We start from the raw sequence: 21,260 nt of genomic DNA, 5'->3' as shown, positions 1-21,260 counted from the left end.
CACTGTGATAGTCTCAGAGGTCCGTTAAAAGCGCAGAGAGCATCATGAAGAACAAGGAACACACCAGGCAGGTCCGAGATACTGTTGTGAAGAAGTTTAAAGCCGGATTTGGATACAAAAAGATTTCCCAAGCTTTAAACATCCCAAGGAGCACTGTGCAAGCGATAATATTGAAATGGAAGGAGTATCAGACCACTGCAAATCTACCAAGACCTGGCCGTCCCTCTAAACTTTCAGCTCATACAAGGAGATGACTGATCAGAGATGCAGCCAAGAGGCCCATGATCACTCTGGATGAACTGCAGAGATCTACAGCTGAGGTGGGAGACTCTGTCCATAGGACAACAATCAGTCGTATATTGCACAAATCTGGCCTTTATGGAAGAGTGGCAAGAAGAAAGCCATTTCTTAAAGATATCCATAAAAAGTGTCGTTTAAAGTTTGCCACAAGCCACCTGGGAGACACAAACATGTGGAAGAAGGTGCTCTGGTCGAACCTTTTGGCAACAATGCAAAACGTTATGTTTGGCGTAAAAGCAACACAGCTCATCACCCTGAACACACCATCCCCACTGTCAAACATGGTGGTGGCAGCATCATGGTTTGGGCCTGCTTTTCTTCAGCAGGGACAGGGAAGATGGTTAAAATTGATGGGAAGATGGATGGAGCCAAATACAGGACCATTCTGGAAGAAAACCTGATGGAGTCTGCAAAAGACCTGAGACTGGGACGGAGATTTGTCTTCCAACAAGACAATGATCCAAAACATAAAGCAAAATCTACAATGGAATGGTTCAAAAATAAACATATCCAGGTGTTAGAATGGCCAAGTCAAAGTCCAGACCTGAATCCAATCGAGAATCTGTGGAAAGAACTGAAAACTGCTGTTCACAAATGCTCTCCATCCAACCTCACTGAGCTCGAGCTGTTTTGCAAGGAGGAATGGGAAAAAATTTCAGTCTCTCGATGTGCAAAACTGATAGAGACATACCCCAAGCGACTTACAGCTGTAATCGCAGCAAAAGGTGGCGCTACAAAGTATTAACTTAAGGGGGCTGAATAATTTTGCACGCCCAATTTTTCAGTTTTTGATTTGTTAAAAAAGTTTGAAATATCCAATAAATGTCGTTCCACTTCATGATTGTGTCCCACTTGTTGTTGATTCTTCACAAAAAAATACAGTTTTATATCTTTATGTTTGAAGCCTGAAATGTGGCAAAAGATCGCAAAGTTCAAGGGGGCCGAATACTTTCGCAAGGCACTGTATCACCTGGGTGTGTGTATGAGTAGTGCAGCATGGCCACCTATCACCTGGGTGTCTTCCGACTTCTGAAACTTGTGAATGACTTTATAAATGGAAATACCTCGACTAAGAGCCAAATACCGATCTCCCGTGACAGGACCGACACGAAGGCAGCATCCGAGTTTCACAACCCCCTGGGTGTAGCAGTATGAATCAGGGTGATATCCCAGCTGCCCCTAAATATAGCTCTGCTCTGTAGCTGTAGTCATAGAAATGTAATTACATCCCTCCCGGGTGGCGCAGTGATCTCTGTGCCACCAGAGATTCTGGGTTCGAGTCCAGGCTCTGCTGCAGCCGGCCGCGACCGGGAGGTTCATGGGGCGATACACAATTGGACCAGCGTCGTCCGGGTTAGGGAGGGTTTGGCCGGCACTAGCAACTCCTGTGGCGGGCCGGGTGCAGTGCATGCTGACCAGGTCGCTAGGTGTACGGTGTTTCCTCCGACACGTTGGTGCGGCTGGCTTCCGGGTTGGATGTGCGTTGTGTCAAGAAGCAGTGCGGCTTGGTTGGGTTGTTTCGGAGGACGCATGGCTCTCGACCTTCACCTCTCCCGAGTCTGTACTGGAGTTGCAGCGATGAGACAAGACAGTAACTACTACCAATTGGATACCACGAAAAAGGGTAAAAAAAAATATTAAAAAAATAGAATATAATTACTAGAACAGTCAAACCACCTCAGAATGGGTACACTCAATATGGCTGACATGGTATTACTCCTGTGGGTACAGTCAATATGGCCATTGGTCCACCCATCACAGAATATTGACTTGAATGGGAAAACCTGTTCTAGTAGTTATATTTCTATGGCTGAAGTGCTGCTGTGTAACCTGACCTGGTTGTGGGCCCCTAGTGGCACCTGTACGGTACAGTCAGGGGCCATAAAATGATGGTTGTTCCTGGGTAACGGGCACACAAGGACAGTCCTAACAGGCTGATAAGTCTACAACAGAGGGTTATATTTGGAGGAGGTGAAGCAGAGTAGTAGAGAAAGTCTGACGTGTTCTCCCCTCTTTATGACAATGGGGTTGTTAGGGTTTTGGAGCAGAGAGAGAGAGGGCGTGTGCATGTGTGTGCGTGTGCATGCGTGTGTGTGTGCGTGCACACTCCTGTCCCAGGTTGTTATGAAACTGGGGTTTCCCCCACTACACACACAAACACTATCTATGGTGGTATTGTGAAACCATGGCTATGTGAAACAAACCTGTATTTTCAGCAGTCCGTCTAATTAAAGAACTGATCATACTGTAGTAGCAGCTGTGATCAAATGCAATAAATAACATAGATTTTCAAATGAGATCACATGCGCGCACACACACACACACACACACACACACACACACACACACACACACACACACACACACACACACACACACACACACACACACACACACACACACATACACACACACAGAATGCTAGAATGCTAATGAATGGGGACACTTCTAAATGTAACCCTCCTGGAGGAATTGTTCATCCCACAGCCATGTAACTGGATATAAATATCTCTCATTCAACATCCCCTCTTCTCTCCACTTACAGTATGTCTCTGGGCCTGGGAGACAGATAGACAGGAATCTCTCTGGGCCTGGGAGACAGAGAGACAGGAATCTCTCTGGGCCTGGGAGACAGAGAGACAGGAATCTCTCTGGGCCTGGGAGACAGAGAGACAGGAATCTCTCTGGGACTGGGAGACAGATAGACAGGAATCTCTCTGGGACTGGGAGACAGATAGACAGGAATCTCTCTGGGCCTGGGAGACAGATAGACAGGAATCTCTCTGGGCCTGGGAGACGGATAGACCGGTATCTCTCTGGGCCTGGGAAACAGACAGAAATCTCTCTAGTTCTGGGAGACAGATAGACAGAAATCTCTCTGGTTCTGGGAGACGGATAGACACTAATCTCTCTGGTTCTGGGAGACGGATAGACAGGAATCTCTCTGGGCCTGGGAGACAGATAGACAGGAATCTCTCTGGGCCTGGGAGAGAGATAGACAGGAATCTCTGGGCCTGGGAGACAGATAGACAGGAATCTCTCTGGGCCTGGGAGACAGATAGACAGAAATCTCTCTGGTTCTGGGAGACAGATAGACAGGTATCTCTCTTGGCCTGGGAGACAGATAGACCGGTATCTCTCTTGGCCTGGGAGACGGATAGACAGGAATCTCTCTGGGCCTGGGAGACAGATAGACCGGTATCCCTCTTGGCCTGGGAGACGGATAGACAGGAATCTCTCTGGGCCTGGGAGACAGATAGACCGGTATCTCCCTTGGCCTGGGAGACGGATAGACAGGAATCTCTCTGGTTCTGGGAGACAGATAGACAGGACTCTCTCTGGGCCTGGGAGACGGATAGACAGGAATCTCTCTGGTTCTGGGAGACAGATAGACAGGAATCTCTCTGGGCCTGGGAGACAGATAGACCGGTATCAATTATTCGATTTTACCTGTTAGATACCGCTGCACTGTTGGATCTAGAAGCATAAGAATTTCTACACTGCTAACCATGTGTATGTGACCAATAACATCTGCTAACCATGTGTATGTGACCAATAACATCTGCTAACCATGTGTATGTGACCAATAACATCTGCTAACCATGTGTATGTGACCAATAACATCTGCTAACCATGTGTATGTGACCAATAACATCTGCTAACCATGTGTATGTGACCAATAACATCTGCTAACCATGTGTATGTGACCAATAACATCTGCTAACCATGTGTATGTGACCAATAACATCTGCTAACCATGTGTATGTGACCAAAACATTTCATTTGTTTTGATTGGATTTGACATCACACAGGTTGTTTTCCTCAGTTTATACAACAGCACATATCACTTCTATTCATCCTCTGGCTTTGTTAATCACATACTGTATGGTGCCACTGACTGACTTTTCACAGTTGTTCATTTCGTAGTTGTTGTTTCTTATGCTTTAGAATCCATTGGTTATTTTATTTCTAGATTGACACCCATCCCTGTAGACCCCAGCAATAGAGAGAGAGATAGAGACAGCGCGTTTACTGATTGAAATGACCCTTGATGTAGCATGGTGGTAATTGGCCATTGTAGAGCCTCTACTGGAACGTTTACGACACACAACAGTCAGCACCTTTATTGGCATGGGAAACATATGTTTACATTGCCAATGCAAGTGATATAGATAATAAACAGTCACACACACATGTTTTGTCCTAAAGCAGGATTTACAATCTCAGGAAGTAGTGCACTATGTACGGAATAGGGAACCATTTGGGAGGCAGCAGCCATAGAGGGGGGTCATACCAGTAAATTATTCCACTTTTGGGCTGTGATTGCAAATAATGTTTTAGCACATACGAACCTTTCCCATTTCCCCCCTACCAGCCTCATCTGTCATGGCAGTTAATCCAGTCCAATGTGCAAAGATTCACTAGCAGAGACTGACTTCAGATCTGCTGTTTCTCTCCACAGAGGAGGAGGTGGAGGATGTCCTGAGCCACATCCTGAGAGACAGATCACACATCGACGAGACACTGAGGCTGGCCTCTGAGGAGAACGCAGCAGAACACTATCATGGTAGATAATAGGTTAAATATATTACTGAGGCTTAGAGTTGTTCCTGGTCAGGTCACGTGGTAAAGAAAAACTCCTGTCCCTAAATATCAAGTATGATCACATCTTAATAGGCTGTAGAGCTTTAGATATTGTTGACGTAATCAAATGTCATTGTTGAGCATTAGCATTATTACAAAGATATTGTGAGATACAAGAAGACATGCAGTAGAGCACTTTGCAGATATTCACAAGACATTTTTACATGTGGTGTGACATGGGACATGTACCAAATAGCACCATATTCCCTGTGTAGTGCACTTCCTTTGAGCAGGGCCCATATGGCTTTGATCAAAAGTAGTGCACTAAATAGGGAACAGGATGCCATTCGGGATGCACATTTGGTTCTGAATTTGTCGTGTTATGTCTATTAATTACCTGTCAAATACCAGTAGTGTTATTACAGAGAAAAATGAATATTTCTGTTTCGATAAATGTCCTCAGTATGTTCCCTGTCCTGCTCTGATGTGTCATTATACTAATCTATGGGTTAATGAAGCACATCATAGAAAGTAATGATGGGTGATCCTCTATGGTCTGTGGGTACTTGCCTGTGTATGAGTGCGTTACAAATTACACCCTAGTCCGTATATAGTGCACTACTTTTCGCCAGGCTCATATGTCTCTGGTAAAAAGTAGTGCACTATATAACGAATAGGGTGTTTTTTGGCACGCAGCCTATAGCTTTAGTTAGAGAAAGAAACACGTGGTGCCAGAGCCTTAATGGACCTCTTCTCCATTAGCGCTAATGGGTAACATCGTTAGTGTTAACGAGTCCCAAATCTTCTGTTTTTAATCTGTTTTCCTTTTATCTCCTCTCGCTCTCCCCTCTCTCTCCCCTCTCGCTCTCCCCTCTCTCTCTCTCCCTCCCTCTCTCTCTCTCTCTCTCTCTCTCTCTCTCTCTCCATCCCTCTCTCTCCCCTCTCCCCTCTCTCTCCCTCCCTCTCTCTCCCCCCCCCCCCTCTCTCTCTCTCTCTCTCTCTCTCTCCCCTCTCTCTCCCTCCCTCTCTCGCTCTCTCTCATCCCTCTCCCTCTCCCTCTCTCTCTCCATCCCTCTCTCTCTCTCTCCCCTCTCTCTCTCCTCTCTCTCTCTATCTCCATCCCTCTCTCTCTCTCACTCCCTCTCTCTCTCCATCCCTCTCTCTCTCTCTCTCTCCATCCCTCTCCCTCTCTCTCTCCATCCCTCTCTCTCTCTCTCTCCCCTCTCTCTCACTCCCTCTCTCTCTCCATTCCTCTCTCTCTCTCTCTCTCTCTCCCCTCTCTCTCACTCCCTCTCTCTCTCACTCCCTCTCTCTCTCTCTCTCCCCTCTCTCTCACTCCCTCTCTCTCTCTCCTATCTCTCTCTCTCTCCATCCCTCTCTCTCTCTCCCTCTCTCTCTCTCCAACCCTCTCTCTCTCTCCATCCCTCTCTCTCTCCCCTCTCCCCTCTCTCTCCCTCCCTCCCTCTCTCTCCCTCCCTCTCTCTCTCTCTCCCCTCTCTCTCCCTCCCTCTCTCTCTCGCTCTCTCTCTCCATCCCTATCCCTCTCTCTCTCTCTCTCTCTCTCCATCCCTCTCTCTCTCTCCCCTCTCTCTCTCTCTCTATCTCCATCCCTCTCTCTCCCCTCTCTCTCACTCCCTCTCTCTCTCACTCCCTCTCTCTCTCTCTCTCTCTCTCCCCTCTCTCTCTCTCACTCCCTCTCTCTCTCTCCTCTCTCTCTCTCTCCATCCCTCTCTCTCTCCCCTCTCTCTCTCCATCCCTCTCTCTCTCCCCTCTCTCTCTCTCCCCTCTCTCTCTCCATCTCTCTCTCTCTCCATCCCTCTCTCTCTCTCCCCTCTCTCTCTCTGAACTCTCCAACTCATTCTCATTCTATAATGACTTGTTTGTTATTTAATCTAACATTTTCTTACCGTACTTCCTCTCCTGTTTAACTGAAACTCCTGTACTCTACCTCTCTGTCTCCTTTCTTTCATCTACACTCCTTATCATCTTATTATGTTTCCTTCTCTTACCCGTGTCTTACCTTCTCTTACCCTTGTCTTATCTTCTCTTACCGTTCTACCTTTCTTCTTCCATGAACCAACTCTACCTCCCTCCCTCTATCTCATTCCATCTACATTTCTTCTTACCATGGATACCAGGGTTCAAATACTTTGACTCTTGGGGGTGCCCAATACCACACTTAAAATATATAGACTCTTGGGGTTGCCCGAAGCCACTTGGGGGTGCCCGACATTGATATTTTTGAGAATTATGGGGGGGCTTACATTGATATTTAAATTCATATGGTGGTCCTAATTGTTATGGGGGATGCCCAGCCTCACCTATCCCCCACTGTAATTTGAACCCTGTTCTTACCATCCTCCCCTCATTCTCTTTCTCTCCCCCTCCAGCTGCTATTCAGAAGTTACGTAAGATCTACCACTCAGCCATCAAGCCCATGGAACAGGCCTATAAGTACAACGAGCTCAGAGCACATGAGATCTCAGGTACAGTGAGGGCTTTGCTTAGCACACTGTTTCAGGTTGTTAGTGTGTGTTGGCTTGATCTCAGATCTGTTTGTGCTATCATGTCACCTTTTCATTTATTAGTTGACATGATAGCACAAACAGATCTGGGATCAGGCTAAGTGTGTGTGTGTGTGTGTGCGGACTGGTTTCCTTGTTTGGGTTGACATGGTGACTGAGTGTAGGCATGTTCAACTTTTTTGATTTTGTTTTTAAAGATTTTTTTAAAGGTTTAAAAGTGAAGTACCTTAATATAACTCTTATTGCAGTAGATGATATTGTTATAGATGTTACTAAGCAGTTATCATAACCCATGTTGTGCATTATAATGCATTATGCATAACCCATAAGGCGTTAGAAAAGGCATTATAATGCATTATCAACAGGATAGGAGGTGTTAATGTTATTTTTGATAACATGTCTTCGGGGGGAAGACTTTCCCTCCTCCCTTGGTCAACCTGTGCAGACCCAACTGCACTTCCCCATCTTGAAACAAAGCTCGCCCTCTTGTGGCCTGGCATGGTCTTTAACCTACATACAAATACTGAACCTCCTGACATAATCAGAATAGAAGGTTTAATATGAAGCGCTAAGCCATCCCAGAATATTCAGATACTGTGTTAAAAAGGTTTAGAGGGAGCCAGGTGTTATCGAAGCAATGGTTTGAGAAATTGAGAAATTCCTTGAAGATGTTGCCTTTGTCTCTCTCTCTTTACTGTAATTTGACTAACTGTCACATAATGAATTGAACTGTGTGGAGTGCAGTGCACAGGAAGGAACACATAATGAATTGAACTGTGTGGAGTGCAGTGCACAGGAAGGAACACATAATGAATTGAACTGTGTGGAGTGTAGTGCACAGGAAGGAACACATAATGAAATGAACTGTGTGGAGTGCAGTGCACAGGAAGGAACACATAATGAATTGAACTGTGTGGAGTGTAGTGCACAGGAAGGAACACATAATGAAATGAACTGTGTGGAGTGTAGTGCACAGGAAGGAACACATAATGAAATGAACTGTGTGGAGTGCAGTGCACAGGAAGGAACACATAATGAATTGAACTGTGTGGAGTGTAGTGCACAGGAAGGAACACATAATGAATTGAACTGTGTGGAGTGTAGTGCACAGGAAGGAACACATAATGAAATGAACTGTGTGGAGTGTAGTGCACAGGAAGGAACACATAATGAATTGAACTGTGTGGAGTGCAGTGCACAGGAAGGAACACATAATGAATTGAACTGTGTTGAGTGCAGTGCACAGGAAGGAACACATAATGAATTGAACTGTGTGGAGTGTAGTGCACAGGAAGGAACACATAATGAATTGAACTGTGTGGAGTGCAGTGCACAGGAAGGAACACATAATGAATTGAACTGTGTGGAGTGCAGTGCACAGGAAGGAACACATAATGAATTGAACTGTGTGGAGTGCAGTGCACAGGAAGGAACACATAATGAATTGAACTGTGTGGAGTGCAGTGCACAGGAAGGAACACATAATTAATTGAACTGTGTGGAGTGTAGTGCACAGGAAGGAACACATAATGAATTGAACTGTGTGGAGTGCAGTGCACAGGAAGGAACACATAATGAATTGAACTGTGTGGAGTGTAGTGCACAGGAAGGAACACATAATGAATTGAACTGTGTGGAGTGTAGTGCACAGGAAGGAACACATAATTAATTGAACTGTGTGGAGTGCAGTGCACAGGAAGGAACACATAATGAATTGAACTGTGTGGAGTGCAGTGCACAGGAAGGAACACATAATGAATTGAACTGTGTGGAGTGTAGTGCACAGGAAGGAACACATAATTAATTGAACTGTGTGGAGTGTAGTGCACAGGAAGGAACACATAACGAATTGAACTGTGTGGAGTGTAGTGCACAGGAAGGAACACATAATTAATTGAACTGTGTGGAGTGTAGTGCACAGGAAGGAACACATAATTAATTGAACTGTGTGGAGTGCAGTGCACAGGAAGGAACACATAATGAATTGAACTGTGCGAAGTGCAGTGCACAGGAAGGAACACATAATGAATTGAACTGTGTGGAGTGTAGTGCACAGGAAGGAACACATAATTAATTGAATTGAACTGTGTGGAGTGTAGTGCACAGGAAGGAACACATCATTAATTGAACTGTGTGGAGTGTAGTGCACAGGAAGGAACACATCATTAATTAATTGAATTGAACTGTGGAGTGTAGTGCACATGAAGGAACACATAATTAATTGAACTGAACTGTGTGGAGTGTAGTGCACAGGAAGGAACACATAATTAATTGAACTGTGTGGAGTGTAGTGCACAGGAAGGAACACATAATTAATTAATTGAACTGTGTGGAGTGTAGTGCACAGGAAGGAACACGTAATTAATTGAATTGAACTGTGTGGAGTGTAGTGCACAGGAAGGAACACATCATTAATTAATTGAACTGTGTGGAGTGTAGTGCACAGGAAGGAACACATCATTAATTAATTGAACTGTGTGGAGTGCAGTGCACAGGAAGGAACACATAATTAATTGAATTGAACTGTGTGGAGTGTAGTGCACAGGAAGGAACACATCATTAATTAATTGAACTGTGTGGAGTGTAGTGCACAGGAAGGAACACGTAATTAATTGAATTGAACTGTGTGGAGTGTAGTGCACAGGAAGGAACACATCATAATTAATTGAACTGTGTGGAGTGTAGTGCACAGGAAGGAACACATAATTAATTTAATTGAACTGTGTGGAGTGTAGTGCACAGGAAGGAGTGATTGATCCCCCCCCCCCCCTCGCCGCCTGTTGTCAAGTAACCTTCAACTTCATCCATTATAGATCTGCATGTTTGACACTTCCAGTTAAACATGATCATGCCCCGACATCTCTCCTTCCCTCTCACTTTCCCTCCCTCATCCCCACCTCATCCCCACCTCATCCCCACCTCACCTAACAGGCGGACGAACACTGGGGGATGGGAACACAGGTTGGTATAGTGGGGGGACCTTTGCCGAAGCATGGCACTGGCTGAAGTGCTCACCCCCCCTTTCACACTCCCGTGACCCCAGCCATTGGTCCTTGGTGTGGACCAGTTTGGTTGTTTGGAGCAACCAAATGATCCTGTATGTCACAATTGTCATCAGTTGTGACATAGGCATTTTCATTCACATCACTTTGAACTGCTGTAAACTTGAGCAGAAATCATTTGCATTTCAAAGAACCACTGTAATGGAAAATTAAAGTTATTTTATGAATCTGATTATGACTGAACGTTCACAAAACAATTGAGGGACATATTTCCCCTTGATACTAAGTAAATACAGTATACAATTCTAACTCAGTCTCTTAATTCTATACTAATCAATTAACAAGGGGAGATCCTCAATCTGCAGTTACACATGAAAGGATTCCCTGAGGTCTGGTCCATTACAATTGGGATGCTTAAAGGCACTACCCCATTGGATCAAAGATGTAAAGAGTCCTACAGCATTCAAACATGCCTTTAGTGTCAACAACCGGCATGGACATGTCTGGGGGAGGGTCGGGGTTCAGTTGGTGCAATGGGGGGTGCATGTGCAGCACTGGCTTAAGCAGGTAAGGGTGGGAGAGAGGGACATAAAAATACAAGGAAATTATCTTGAAAGCATGTTTTGGAACTGAATTACATTTGCCAAACTTCTGATCATTTTCTAGCCTTTGTACGTGGATTGCATATCTTAGACAGTCTTTTAATAAACTTTAAATACAGATATAATCAATGGATACAAGACTCCGCATTAAGTGTTTTGTTCACAAAACATGAAAACATTGTTTCCATCAGAAGAGAAAAAATGCAAATATGTTCACTGCTTCTGACAATGAACAAATACAAGGGCACAAGGTTGTAAAAAGCACCATCAGTATTAAATCTTATACAACCTGGGGAAAGTTCTATACTAAAGATCTGATCAACATTCAGACTCTCTCTGTAATTCTGACATGCAGAGATACAGACAATAACATCTCCGACAACCTTCCATTACAAAGCTTTGGTTTGGTTGAAGGCCGATCCTTTCATTTCATAGGTTATATATCCTCCTCTTGTGTTCACCTTTCCTTTTTACTGCTGGGGCTTGTTTTTCTGCTTGGCGATGAACAGTCACCAGACCTTCTCCAGTCTATGGCAGCAGAACAGCCTCAGGTAGAATACAGGGGATTGGACTGCGATGATACACGTGCCAATGAATGGATCAGGCCTCAATATTATCAAGTGACTGCAAAGAAATGCATAGATTTTATGGAATCTTTTAAAAGACTGACTAACGTTCTGTTTTGTCAGCATGGCGGAAGACATATGAAGGTTGTGCTCATCTTTAATCAGGCATTATGTTATTTTGATGAATGCATTTGCAGTTTCATATCGTTTTTCTGAATGTAATTACTGTTTTGAATCGGAAACTAGTTTTTGAAAATGCATTTAAAATGCAGTTCTATATCTTGTGTTCACCGTTTTGACAATCGGACGATATTATTCCAAGAAATGCTTTCAAGAGGTTTAGAAAAACTGTGATTGGATGGCGTCATGGGTATAATTGGTCATCACTGGATAATCTTATAGAACCCCTCCATGAATGAAAATTGGCCATTTCTTTACTTCTTTCCCATGTTTTGGGAAGGGATCACCATTACCTGGCTTTCCAACCAGGGTGCATGAATTGAGGAGTGAACTGAGGTAAAGAGGAAATTCAGCAACACTCCCATGTTTTGGACTAAACGTTTCCATCCACTGTGAGTGACAGAATAGTTTCACAACACATTCCACAGACAGTGGGTTCATTTTTCTACAAAACGTCCTGCTTTTTAGTCTCTTTTTTCCCTTTTTTTATTATTATTTTTTACACTTTTTAAGACTTTTTACTTCTGACTGAATTACAAATAGATCTACATAGACAGGACATAGTGATCCTGACCAGCCCAACAGACACTATGTCCACTCACACTCACCCTTTCATGTGCCTGTTCTGTCTGTCATGTTGCTGTTCTGTCTGTCATGTGCCTGTTCTGTCTGTGTTCCTATTCTGTCTGTCATGTGCCTGTTCTGTCTGTCATGTTGCTGTTCTGTCTGTCATGTGGCTGTTCTGTCTGTCATGTTGCTGTTCTGTCTGTCATGTGCCTGTTCTGTCTGTGTTCCTATTCTGTCTGTCATGTGCCTGTTCTGTCTGTCATGTTGCTGTTCTGTCTGTCATGTGGCTGTTCTGTCTGTCATGTTGCTGTTCTGTCTGTCATGTGCCTGTTCTGTCTGTGTTCCTATTCTGTCTGTCATGTGCCTGTTCTGTCTGTCATGTTGCTGTTCTGTCTGTCATGTGGCTGTTCTGTCTGTCATGTGGCTGTTCTGTCTGTCATGTGGCTGTTCTGTCTGTCATGTGCCTGTTCTGTCTGTCATGTTCCTGTTCTGTCTGTCATGTTGCTGTTCTGTCTGTCATGTGCCTGTTCTGTCTGTCATGTTGCTGTTCTGTCTGTCATGTTGCTGTTCTGTCTGTCATGTGCCTGTTCTGTCTGTCATGTTGCTGTTCTGTCTGTCATGTTGCTGTTCTGTCTGTCATGTTGCTGTTCTGTCTGTCATGTGCCTGTTCTGTCTGTCATGTTCCTGTTCTGTCTGTCATGTGCCTGTTCTGTCTGTCATGTGGCTGTTCTGTCTGTCATGTGGCTGTTCTGTCTGTCATGTTGCTGTTCTGTCTGTCATGTTGCTGTTCTGTCTGTCATGTGCCTGTTCTGTCTGTCATGTTGCTGTTCTGTCTGTCATGTTGCTGTTCTGTCTGTCATGTGCCTGTTCTGTCTGTCATGTTGCTGTTCTGTCTGTCATGTGCCTGTTCTGTCTGTCATGTTGCTGTTCTGTCTGTCATGTTGCTGTTCTGTCTGTCATGTTGCTGTTCTGTCTGTCATGTGCCTGTTCTGTCTGTCATGTTGCTGTTCTGTCTGTCATGTGCCTGTTCTGTCTGTCATGTGGCTGTTCTGTCTGTCATGTGGCTGTTCTGTCTGTCATGTGCCTGTTCTGTCTGTCATGTTCCTGTTCTGTCTGTCATGTTGCTGTTCTGTCTGTCATGTGCCTGTTCTGTCTGTCATGTTGCTGTTCTGTCTGTCATGTTGCTGTTCTGTCTGTCATGTGCCTGTTCTGTCTGTCATGTTGCTGTTCTGTCTGTCATGTGCCTGTTCTGTCTGTCATGTTGCTGTTCTGTCTGTCATGTTGCTGTTCTGTCTGTCATGTTGCTGTTCTGTCTGTCATGTGCCTGTTCTGTCTGTCATGTTGCTGTTCTGTCTGTCATGTGCCTGTTCTGTCTGTCATGTGGCTGTTCTGTCTGTCATGTGGCTGTTCTGTCTGTCATGTGGCTGTTCTGTCTGTCATGTGCCTGTTCACCCTTTCATGTGCCTGTTCTGTCTGTCATGTTGCTGTTCTGTCTGTCATGTGCCTGTTCTGTCTGTCATGTTGCTGTTCTGTCTGTCATGTTGCTGTTCTGTCTGTCATGTGCCTGTTCTGTCTGTCATGTTGCTGTTCTGTCTGTCATGTTGCTGTTCTGTCTGTCATGTTGCTCTTCTGTCTGTCATGTGCCTGTTCTGTCTGTCATGTTGCTGTTCTGTCTGTCATGTGCCTGTTCTGTCTGTCATGTGGCTGTTCTGTCTGTCATGTGGCTGTTCTGTCTGTCATGTTGCTGTTCTGTCTGTCATGTTGCTGTTCTGTCTGTCATGTGCCTGTTCTGTCTGTCATGTTGCTGTTCTGTCTGTCATGTTGCTGTTCTGTCTGTCATGTGCCTGTTCTGTCTGTCATGTTGCTGTTCTGTCTGTCATGTGCCTGTTCTGTCTGTCATGTTGCTGTTCTGTCTGTCATGTTGCTGTTCTGTCTGTCATGTTGCTGTTCTGTCTGTCATGTGCCTGTTCTGTCTGTCATGTTGCTGTTCTGTCTGTCATGTGCCTGTTCTGTCTGTCATGTGGCTGTTCTGTCTGTCATGTGGCTGTTCTGTCTGTCATGTGCCTGTTCTGTCTGTCATGTTCCTGTTCTGTCTGTCATGTTGCTGTTCTGTCTGTCATGTGCCTGTTCTGTCTGTCATGTTGCTGTTCTGTCTGTCATGTTGCTGTTCTGTCTGTCATGTGCCTGTTCTGTCTGTCATGTTGCTGTTCTGTCTGTCATGTTGCTGTTCTGTCTGTGTTCCTGTTCTGTCTGTCATGTTCCTCTGTGTTTGTCTGAGATCATTGGCAGTATGCTGCTGCTAAGATATATTTAGTTTTTTTTCCAGTAACTAGGCTGTCTTACTATGTTTAGTGAATCCTCTGCCCAGCACAGGCTTGGGATGCATCTGCACCCTACACCCTATATAGTGCACTACTGAGGACAAAGTACAATACACTGACTGTACAAAACATTAAGAACACCTTCCTAATATTGAGATGCACCTCATTTTGCTCTCAGAACAGCCTTAATTCATCAGGACATGGACTCTACAAGGTGTCGAAAGCGTTCCACGGGAATGCTGGCCCATGTTGACTCCAATGCTTCCCACAGTTGTGTCAAGTTGGCTGGATGTCCATTGGTTGGTGGACCATTTGTGATACACATGGGAAACTGTTGAGTGTGAAAAACCCTGCAGCGTTGCAGTTATTCACACACTCAAATCGGTGTGCTTGGCACTTACTGCCATACTCTGTTCAAAGGCACTTAAATATTTTGTCTTGTTTATTCACCCTCTGAATAGCACGCATACACAATCCATGTCTCAATTGTCTCAAGGCTTACAAATCCTCCTTTAACCTGTCTCCTACCCTTTGATTGAAGTAGATTTAACAAGTGACATCAATAAGGGATCATAGATTTCAACTGGATTCACCTGGTCAGTTTCTCTCATGGAAAGAGCAGGTGTTCATAATGTTTTGTCCACTCAGTGCATGCCTGCGCTCTGTGCCAGACATAGAAATGGGAATGCCACAATGCAGGGCATGTCTAACATACTGTATAGAAATTGCATCACCATCAAACTAATGAAAGCAACTCCGGTGAAGAACTACAATTTCTATAGTTGCACGTGGTCTAGCTTTGCTGTCATATGCTACTTTATTGTCTGTCACCTACAAGCATGTGCACCATGCAGCCTGTGGTTGAGGAAGCATCAAGCCTGCATCTCATTGGCCATTGCACTGGTTCCTGACCCCTACAGTTGAGAAACATGTTCTCAGACACAGAGAGGTCTGGAACCTTTGCAATACATGCTGGAATTTCTACGTTGTCAGCTGGCCAGCTTAGAACAACTCAAGTTTTCGTTGACCATCTTAAGAACATCGACTTACTTTCAGGGAAGCGTCTCATTCTCTTTATTTGAATGTAATTGTAGGTAACAGTATGCCAGCGGTTGTTTCCATTTGAATACACTCCCGGTGAACAGGCTGTTGTGATTTATCAGATTAGGTTTCAGACGTACTGGAGTGGCTCTATGTCTCTGGTCTTCCATGTCGTCATGAGTGCAGTGAACCTCCATGGCTCTAACCAGCGTCACCTCCTCCTCTCTCTACCTGACAGATGGGGAGATCACCTCCAAGCCCATGGTGTTGTTCCTTGGGCCCTGGAGTGTAGGCAAGTCCTCCATGATCAACTACCTGCTTGGCCTGAAGGACAGCCCCTACCAGCTGTACACAGGTAAGCCCCTTCAAACTTCACCTGGTTTCTGATATACCTGGTTTCTGATATGTTTTTTCACCTGGTTTCTGATGCACCTGTTTTTTCACCTGGTTTCTGATATACCTGTTTTTTCACCTGGTTTCTGGTGCACCTGTTTTTTCACCTGGTTTCTGATATACCTGTTTTTTCACCTGGTTTCTGATATACCTGTTTTTTCACCTGGTTTCTGATGTACCTGTTTTTCAAATCAAATCAATATATTTGTCACATGTGCAGAATACAACAGGTGTAGATCTTACTGTGAAATGCGTACTTACAAGCCCTTAACCAACAATGCAATTTTAAGAAAATATAGTTAAGAAAATATTTAGTACATTTTTTTTATTTTTAAGTTACACAAAATATAAATAACGAGGCTATATACAGGAGGTACCAGTACCGAGTCAATGTGTGGTTAGTTGAGGTAATTGAAGTCATTTAGGTTTTTCACCTGGTTTCTGTTGTACTTAACTCTTCACTCTACCTACCTACTCCTCCTCCTCTGCTCTATCATCTTCTCTCATTCTTCTCTGCATCTTCTGCTCTTTCCTGTTCCCCTTTTCCATCCCCCTCTCTCACATCTTTCCTGTTCCCCTTTTCCATCCCCCTCTCTCACATCTTTCCTGTTCCCCTTTTCCATCCCCCTCTCTCACATCTTTCCTGTTCCCCTTTTCCATCCCCCTCTCTCACATCTTTCCTGTTCCCCTTTTCCATCCCCCTCTCTCACATCTTTCCTGTTCCCCTTTTCCATCCCCCTCTCTCACATCTTTCCTGTTCCCCTTTTCCATCCCCCTCTCTCACATCTTTCCTGTTCCCCTTTTCCATCCCCCTCTCTCACATCTTTCCTGTTCCCCTTTTCCATCCCCCTCTCTCACATCTTTCCTGTTCCCCTTTTCCATCCCCCTCTCTCACATCTTTCCTGTTCCCCTTTTCCATCCCCCTCTCTCACATCTTTCCTGTTCCCCTTTTCCATCCCCCTCTCTCACATCTTTCCTGTTCCCCTTTTCCATCCCCCTCTCTCACATCTTTCCTGTTCCCCTTTTCCATCCCCCTCTCTCACATCTTTCCTGCTCCCCTTTTCCATCCCCCTCTCTCACATCTTTCTCTTCCCCCGTGTCATCCCTGTCCCTTCTTTCTCTCCCTCTGTATGCCAGGTGCTGAGCCCACTACCTCTGAGTTCACTGTGATCATGCACGGCGAGAAGACCCGCTCCATAGAGGGTATCGTCATGGCGGCCGACAGCTCGCGCTCCTTCTCGCCCCTGGAGAAGTTTGGGCAGAGCTTTCTTGAGAAGCTGATTGGCATTGAGATGCCCCACAAGCTGCTGGAGCGCGTCACCTTCGTGGACACGCCTGGAATCATTGAGAACCGCAAGCAGCAGGAGAGAGGTAAGGCACACAGAGAGCAGCAGCGCTGAAGATCTTGTAGCAAATTCAGGCGGTAGCACGACCGGGGCTCAAACACAAGTCATTGCGACTGTCAGTCCAACAGCTTTGCCATGGCTGTTTTTCTAAGTTTCGTCGCTACAGTATCTTCAGTTCAAATTCACATGAACATGAAATATTAAACATGATCACCTCTTATCATCAGATCGACTGAGGAATTTTAAGACAGTGGTGACCCCTAAAAACCTGTCAACCTCTAAGATTTATGTTACACAATTAGACCTATACATCTATCTACATCAATAAATAATAATCAGTGTTATGTAATAATAATCTACATTCATTTTAAGATGTAAGTCGCTCAGAAAATAGAAAAATTGACATTTAGAATCAATCTAGCCTCAATTGTGTTAAATGGAATGCAACCGTGACTCCTGACTGTTCAAGACATTGGTGTTAAATGGAATGCAACCATGACTCTTGACTGTTCAAGACATTGGTGTTAAATGGAATGCAACCATGACTCTTGACTGTTCAAGACATTGGTGTTAAATGGAATGCAACCATGACTCTTGACTGTTCAAGACATTGGTGTTAAATGGAATGCAACCATGACTCTTGACTGTTCAAGACATTGGTGTTAAATGGAATGCAACCATGACTCTTGACTGTTCAAGACATTGGTGTTAAATGGAATGCAACCATGACTCCTGACTGTTCAAGACATTGGTGTTAAATGGAATGCAACCATGACTCCTGCCTGTTCAAGACATTCATGTTAAATGGAATGCAACCATGACTCTTGACTGTTCAAGACATTGGTGTTAAATGGAATGCAACCGTGATTCCTGACTGTTCAAGACATTGGTGTTAAATGGAATGCAACCATGACTCCTGACTGTTCAAGACATTCATGTTAAATGGAATGCAACCGTGACTCCTGACTGTTCAAGACATTGGTGTTAAATGGAATGCAACCGTGACTCCTGACTGTCCAAGATATTGATGTTAAATGACCCTGTTTCTACCTCCTCCCTCCAGGCTATCCCTTCAACGATGTGTGCCAGTGGTTCATCGATCGTGCCGACCTCATCTTCGTGACCTTTGACCCCACCAAGCTGGACGTGGGCCTGGAGCTGGAGATGCTCTTCCGCCAGCTGAAGGGCCGTGAGTCCCAGATCCGCATCATCCTCAACAAGGCAGACAACCTGGCCACCCAGGACTTGATGCGTGTCTACGGTGCCCTCTTCTGGTCGCTAGCACCCCTCATCAACGTCACAGAGCCCCCAAGGGTCTACGTCAGCTCTTTCTGGCCTTTCGACTATGCACCCGACACCAGTCGCGAGCTGTTTAAGCGCGAGGAGATCTCCCTCTTGGAAGACCTCAACCAGGTGATCGAGAACCGCATGGAGAACAAGATCGCCTTCATCCGCCAGCATGCCATCCGGGTGCGCATCCATGCACTTCTGGTGGACCGCTACGTTCAGACCTTCAAGGACAAGATGAGCTACTTCAGTGACCCGGACCTGGTGTTCAAGGAGATCGTGGACGACCCGGACAAGTTCTTCATCTTCAAGTCCATCCTGGCCAAGACCAACGTGAGCAAGTTCGACCTACCCAATCGTGAAGCCTACCAGGACTTCTTCGGTGTGAATCCGATTGGCAGTTTCAAGTCCCTGTCCGCCCAGTGCTCCTACTCAGGCGGCTGCCTGCTGGACAAGATCGAGAAGGCCATCACCAGTGAGCTGCCGGGTCTTCTAAGCAGCATCAACCCAGGCAAGGCCCCCCCCGGCTTGTCCTCCTGCGAGGCCACTGGATGCGGAGACAAGCCTAAGAACCGCTATCGGAAAAACTGATAGAATACGAGAGAGAGGAGGAGGGAAGAGAAGAAAGGAAGAAGAGGAGGTGTGAAGGAGTGATAAAGGAAAAAAGCGGAACGGTGACATTGGTCAGACCCCAGGTCTTGTCAGACCCCCGGTCTTGTCAGACCCCCGGTCTTGTCAGAAGCCTGTAATGTTGTTGTTTGAGGAGACAGAAGGGAAGGGTTCATTTAGAGGGTTGTTTCTCAGGAGAACAAGAGGTGGTGGTGTGTTGAAGGTTTGGGGAGAGGAAGAGATGGAGGGAGGAAGGGTTTGTGTGTATGATTTGGCAGCTGAGAATAATAGTTGCTTGGAGAGATGAGAAGATTACAGAATAACTCATCTCCCTCCTCTCTCCCTTGCACAACCACAATGAACTGTCTGTGATTGCAGGAAAAATATGTAAAATTGTATAAAAAAAATGGTGAGACTGAAACAGTCAACCACCAGCTCCCTTGTATGTGAATAAAATGGGAAATTGGAAACAGGAGTTGCCAATTTGTTTTACAAAATCTTATTTGAAAAATGCATTGCAGCAGGTCTCAATTCTCTGCGACGTTCTTTGTGTTTCTTTTTGAATTCTGGGTTCAGTCCTTTCCACAGACATTAGATCTGGATCTTTTTTCTCTCCTATGAAGGCATTATAAGCTCAGCCTTTAGGTGTAATAACACTGTCAAGATACCTTTTAACACTGCATGTTAGATGACAGATGGTATTTATTTAATAACAGATGATATCATAGGTGCATGTATTTATCTTTCTCACTTTGAACTTTCAATAATGTTCCCTTAAACAACTGACAAACCTTATGGTGCAGTCCCAACAAACTCTATGTACGGTACTGTAAGATGGTCCACTCTCTTGGCCATCTTTGTTTTATATGCTTCTTCTCGCTCTCAGGTTGTTGACAGCCTGTGATATGAGCAGAGACGAATGAGGAAGCGAGACATCATACTCCCTTATTTTTTCTGGTTCATATGCAGTCCATGAACTAAGTAGACCAGACCCAGCTTTTATCACATTGGTGTCTATGGGAGAACACCCCTTAAGCAGATCGCAACTGTGACCCTTTTTTTCAATGGTAAAAGGCCTGAAAGGGACATCTTCATTTATCCACCATCTTTGATATGAGCAGTGTCTTGAATGCAGATGTCAGGGTCATGATCTTCACATCCTATTGGTGGTAGGGAGGGGTGATGGGGTGGGGTTTTGGGTGTACTCTGATTCACTTCTTAACTATGCTTACTTTGCTGTTGTTGTTTGAGTATATACATTTGCTGGCTTAGTTGCCAGGTCTGTTTGTGCTTTAGCCCTTCTATCATATCGCATGACAAAGTACAGAACAGAGAAGAGTTGGCTTAAGCACAAACAAGTCTGGCAACCCATCCATGAATCTTCCATTGTCTGATAGGAATTCAATATTGTATTTCAAAGTTTTCTTTCTCCTTTAAAATGATACGCTTGCCAGCTGTTTAGCTGAATGACCAACAGGATATAAAAGGGAAACAGGTTACATGAATGATGGAGAACCTTCTCATGGTGTGACAGTAAATAAAACAAATGATGTGTGTTTGAGTGTGACATGTATGTCTTTATCCATTTCTTCTGCAGGTTAGCGAGCCATTTACAGGTCTTGTAATAATTATGTATCTTTCATCCCCACTGTACATAGTTCAACATAGGTCATTGATTACATGAGTAGCCAATCATTACAAAACATAGATTGTTACACAGTTATATATTTATTACACAGTATAATGATACATTGCAACACACAGAAACTAGTGCCAAGAGGTTGTATTGGGTTTTCTGAGAAAGATTGTTGAGTAACTCCCTCTCAGACGATGCATCCTTTAGTTCAAGTTTAATTTATTGCCTTCATGCGCTCTAGAACAGTGGGACTTCCTCTGCTCTTTAGGGAAAGGTAAAGAAGAGAAGTAGAAGGGAGGAG

At 44.8% G+C, this 21,260-nt stretch overlaps 1 protein-coding gene across 2 annotated transcripts in view; it reads left to right on the top strand.

Annotated features, from left to right (window-relative positions):
- Window positions 1-20,890, top strand: part of srl (sarcalumenin) — a 49,134-nt gene extending 28,244 nt beyond the window's left edge. The window contains exons 2-7 of one of the 2 annotated variants that reach the window (XM_020472477.2): window positions 4,763-4,867; window positions 7,275-7,370; window positions 10,341-10,370; window positions 15,927-16,043; window positions 17,219-17,452; window positions 18,491-20,890. In XM_020472477.2, coding sequence (XP_020328066.1) covers window positions 4,763-4,867; window positions 7,275-7,370; window positions 10,341-10,370; window positions 15,927-16,043; window positions 17,219-17,452; window positions 18,491-19,305 — 1,397 coding nt within the window. In that variant the 3' untranslated portion in view covers window positions 19,306-20,890. The remainder of the gene's footprint in view (window positions 1-4,762; window positions 4,868-7,274; window positions 7,371-10,340; window positions 10,371-15,926; window positions 16,044-17,218; window positions 17,453-18,490) is intronic. The other variant, XM_020472478.2, reaches the window with a different exon arrangement.
- The last annotated feature ends 370 nt before the right edge of the window (window positions 20,891-21,260 follow it).

The sequence above is a fragment of the Oncorhynchus kisutch genome, unplaced genomic scaffold (genome assembly GCF_002021735.2).
Source record: "Oncorhynchus kisutch isolate 150728-3 unplaced genomic scaffold, Okis_V2 Okis06b-Okis10b_hom, whole genome shotgun sequence".
Classification (NCBI taxonomy): domain Eukaryota; kingdom Metazoa; phylum Chordata; class Actinopteri; order Salmoniformes; family Salmonidae; genus Oncorhynchus; species Oncorhynchus kisutch.
The sequence above is the reverse complement of the archived record's forward strand: the minus strand, read 5'-3'. Positions and strand labels throughout refer to the sequence as shown.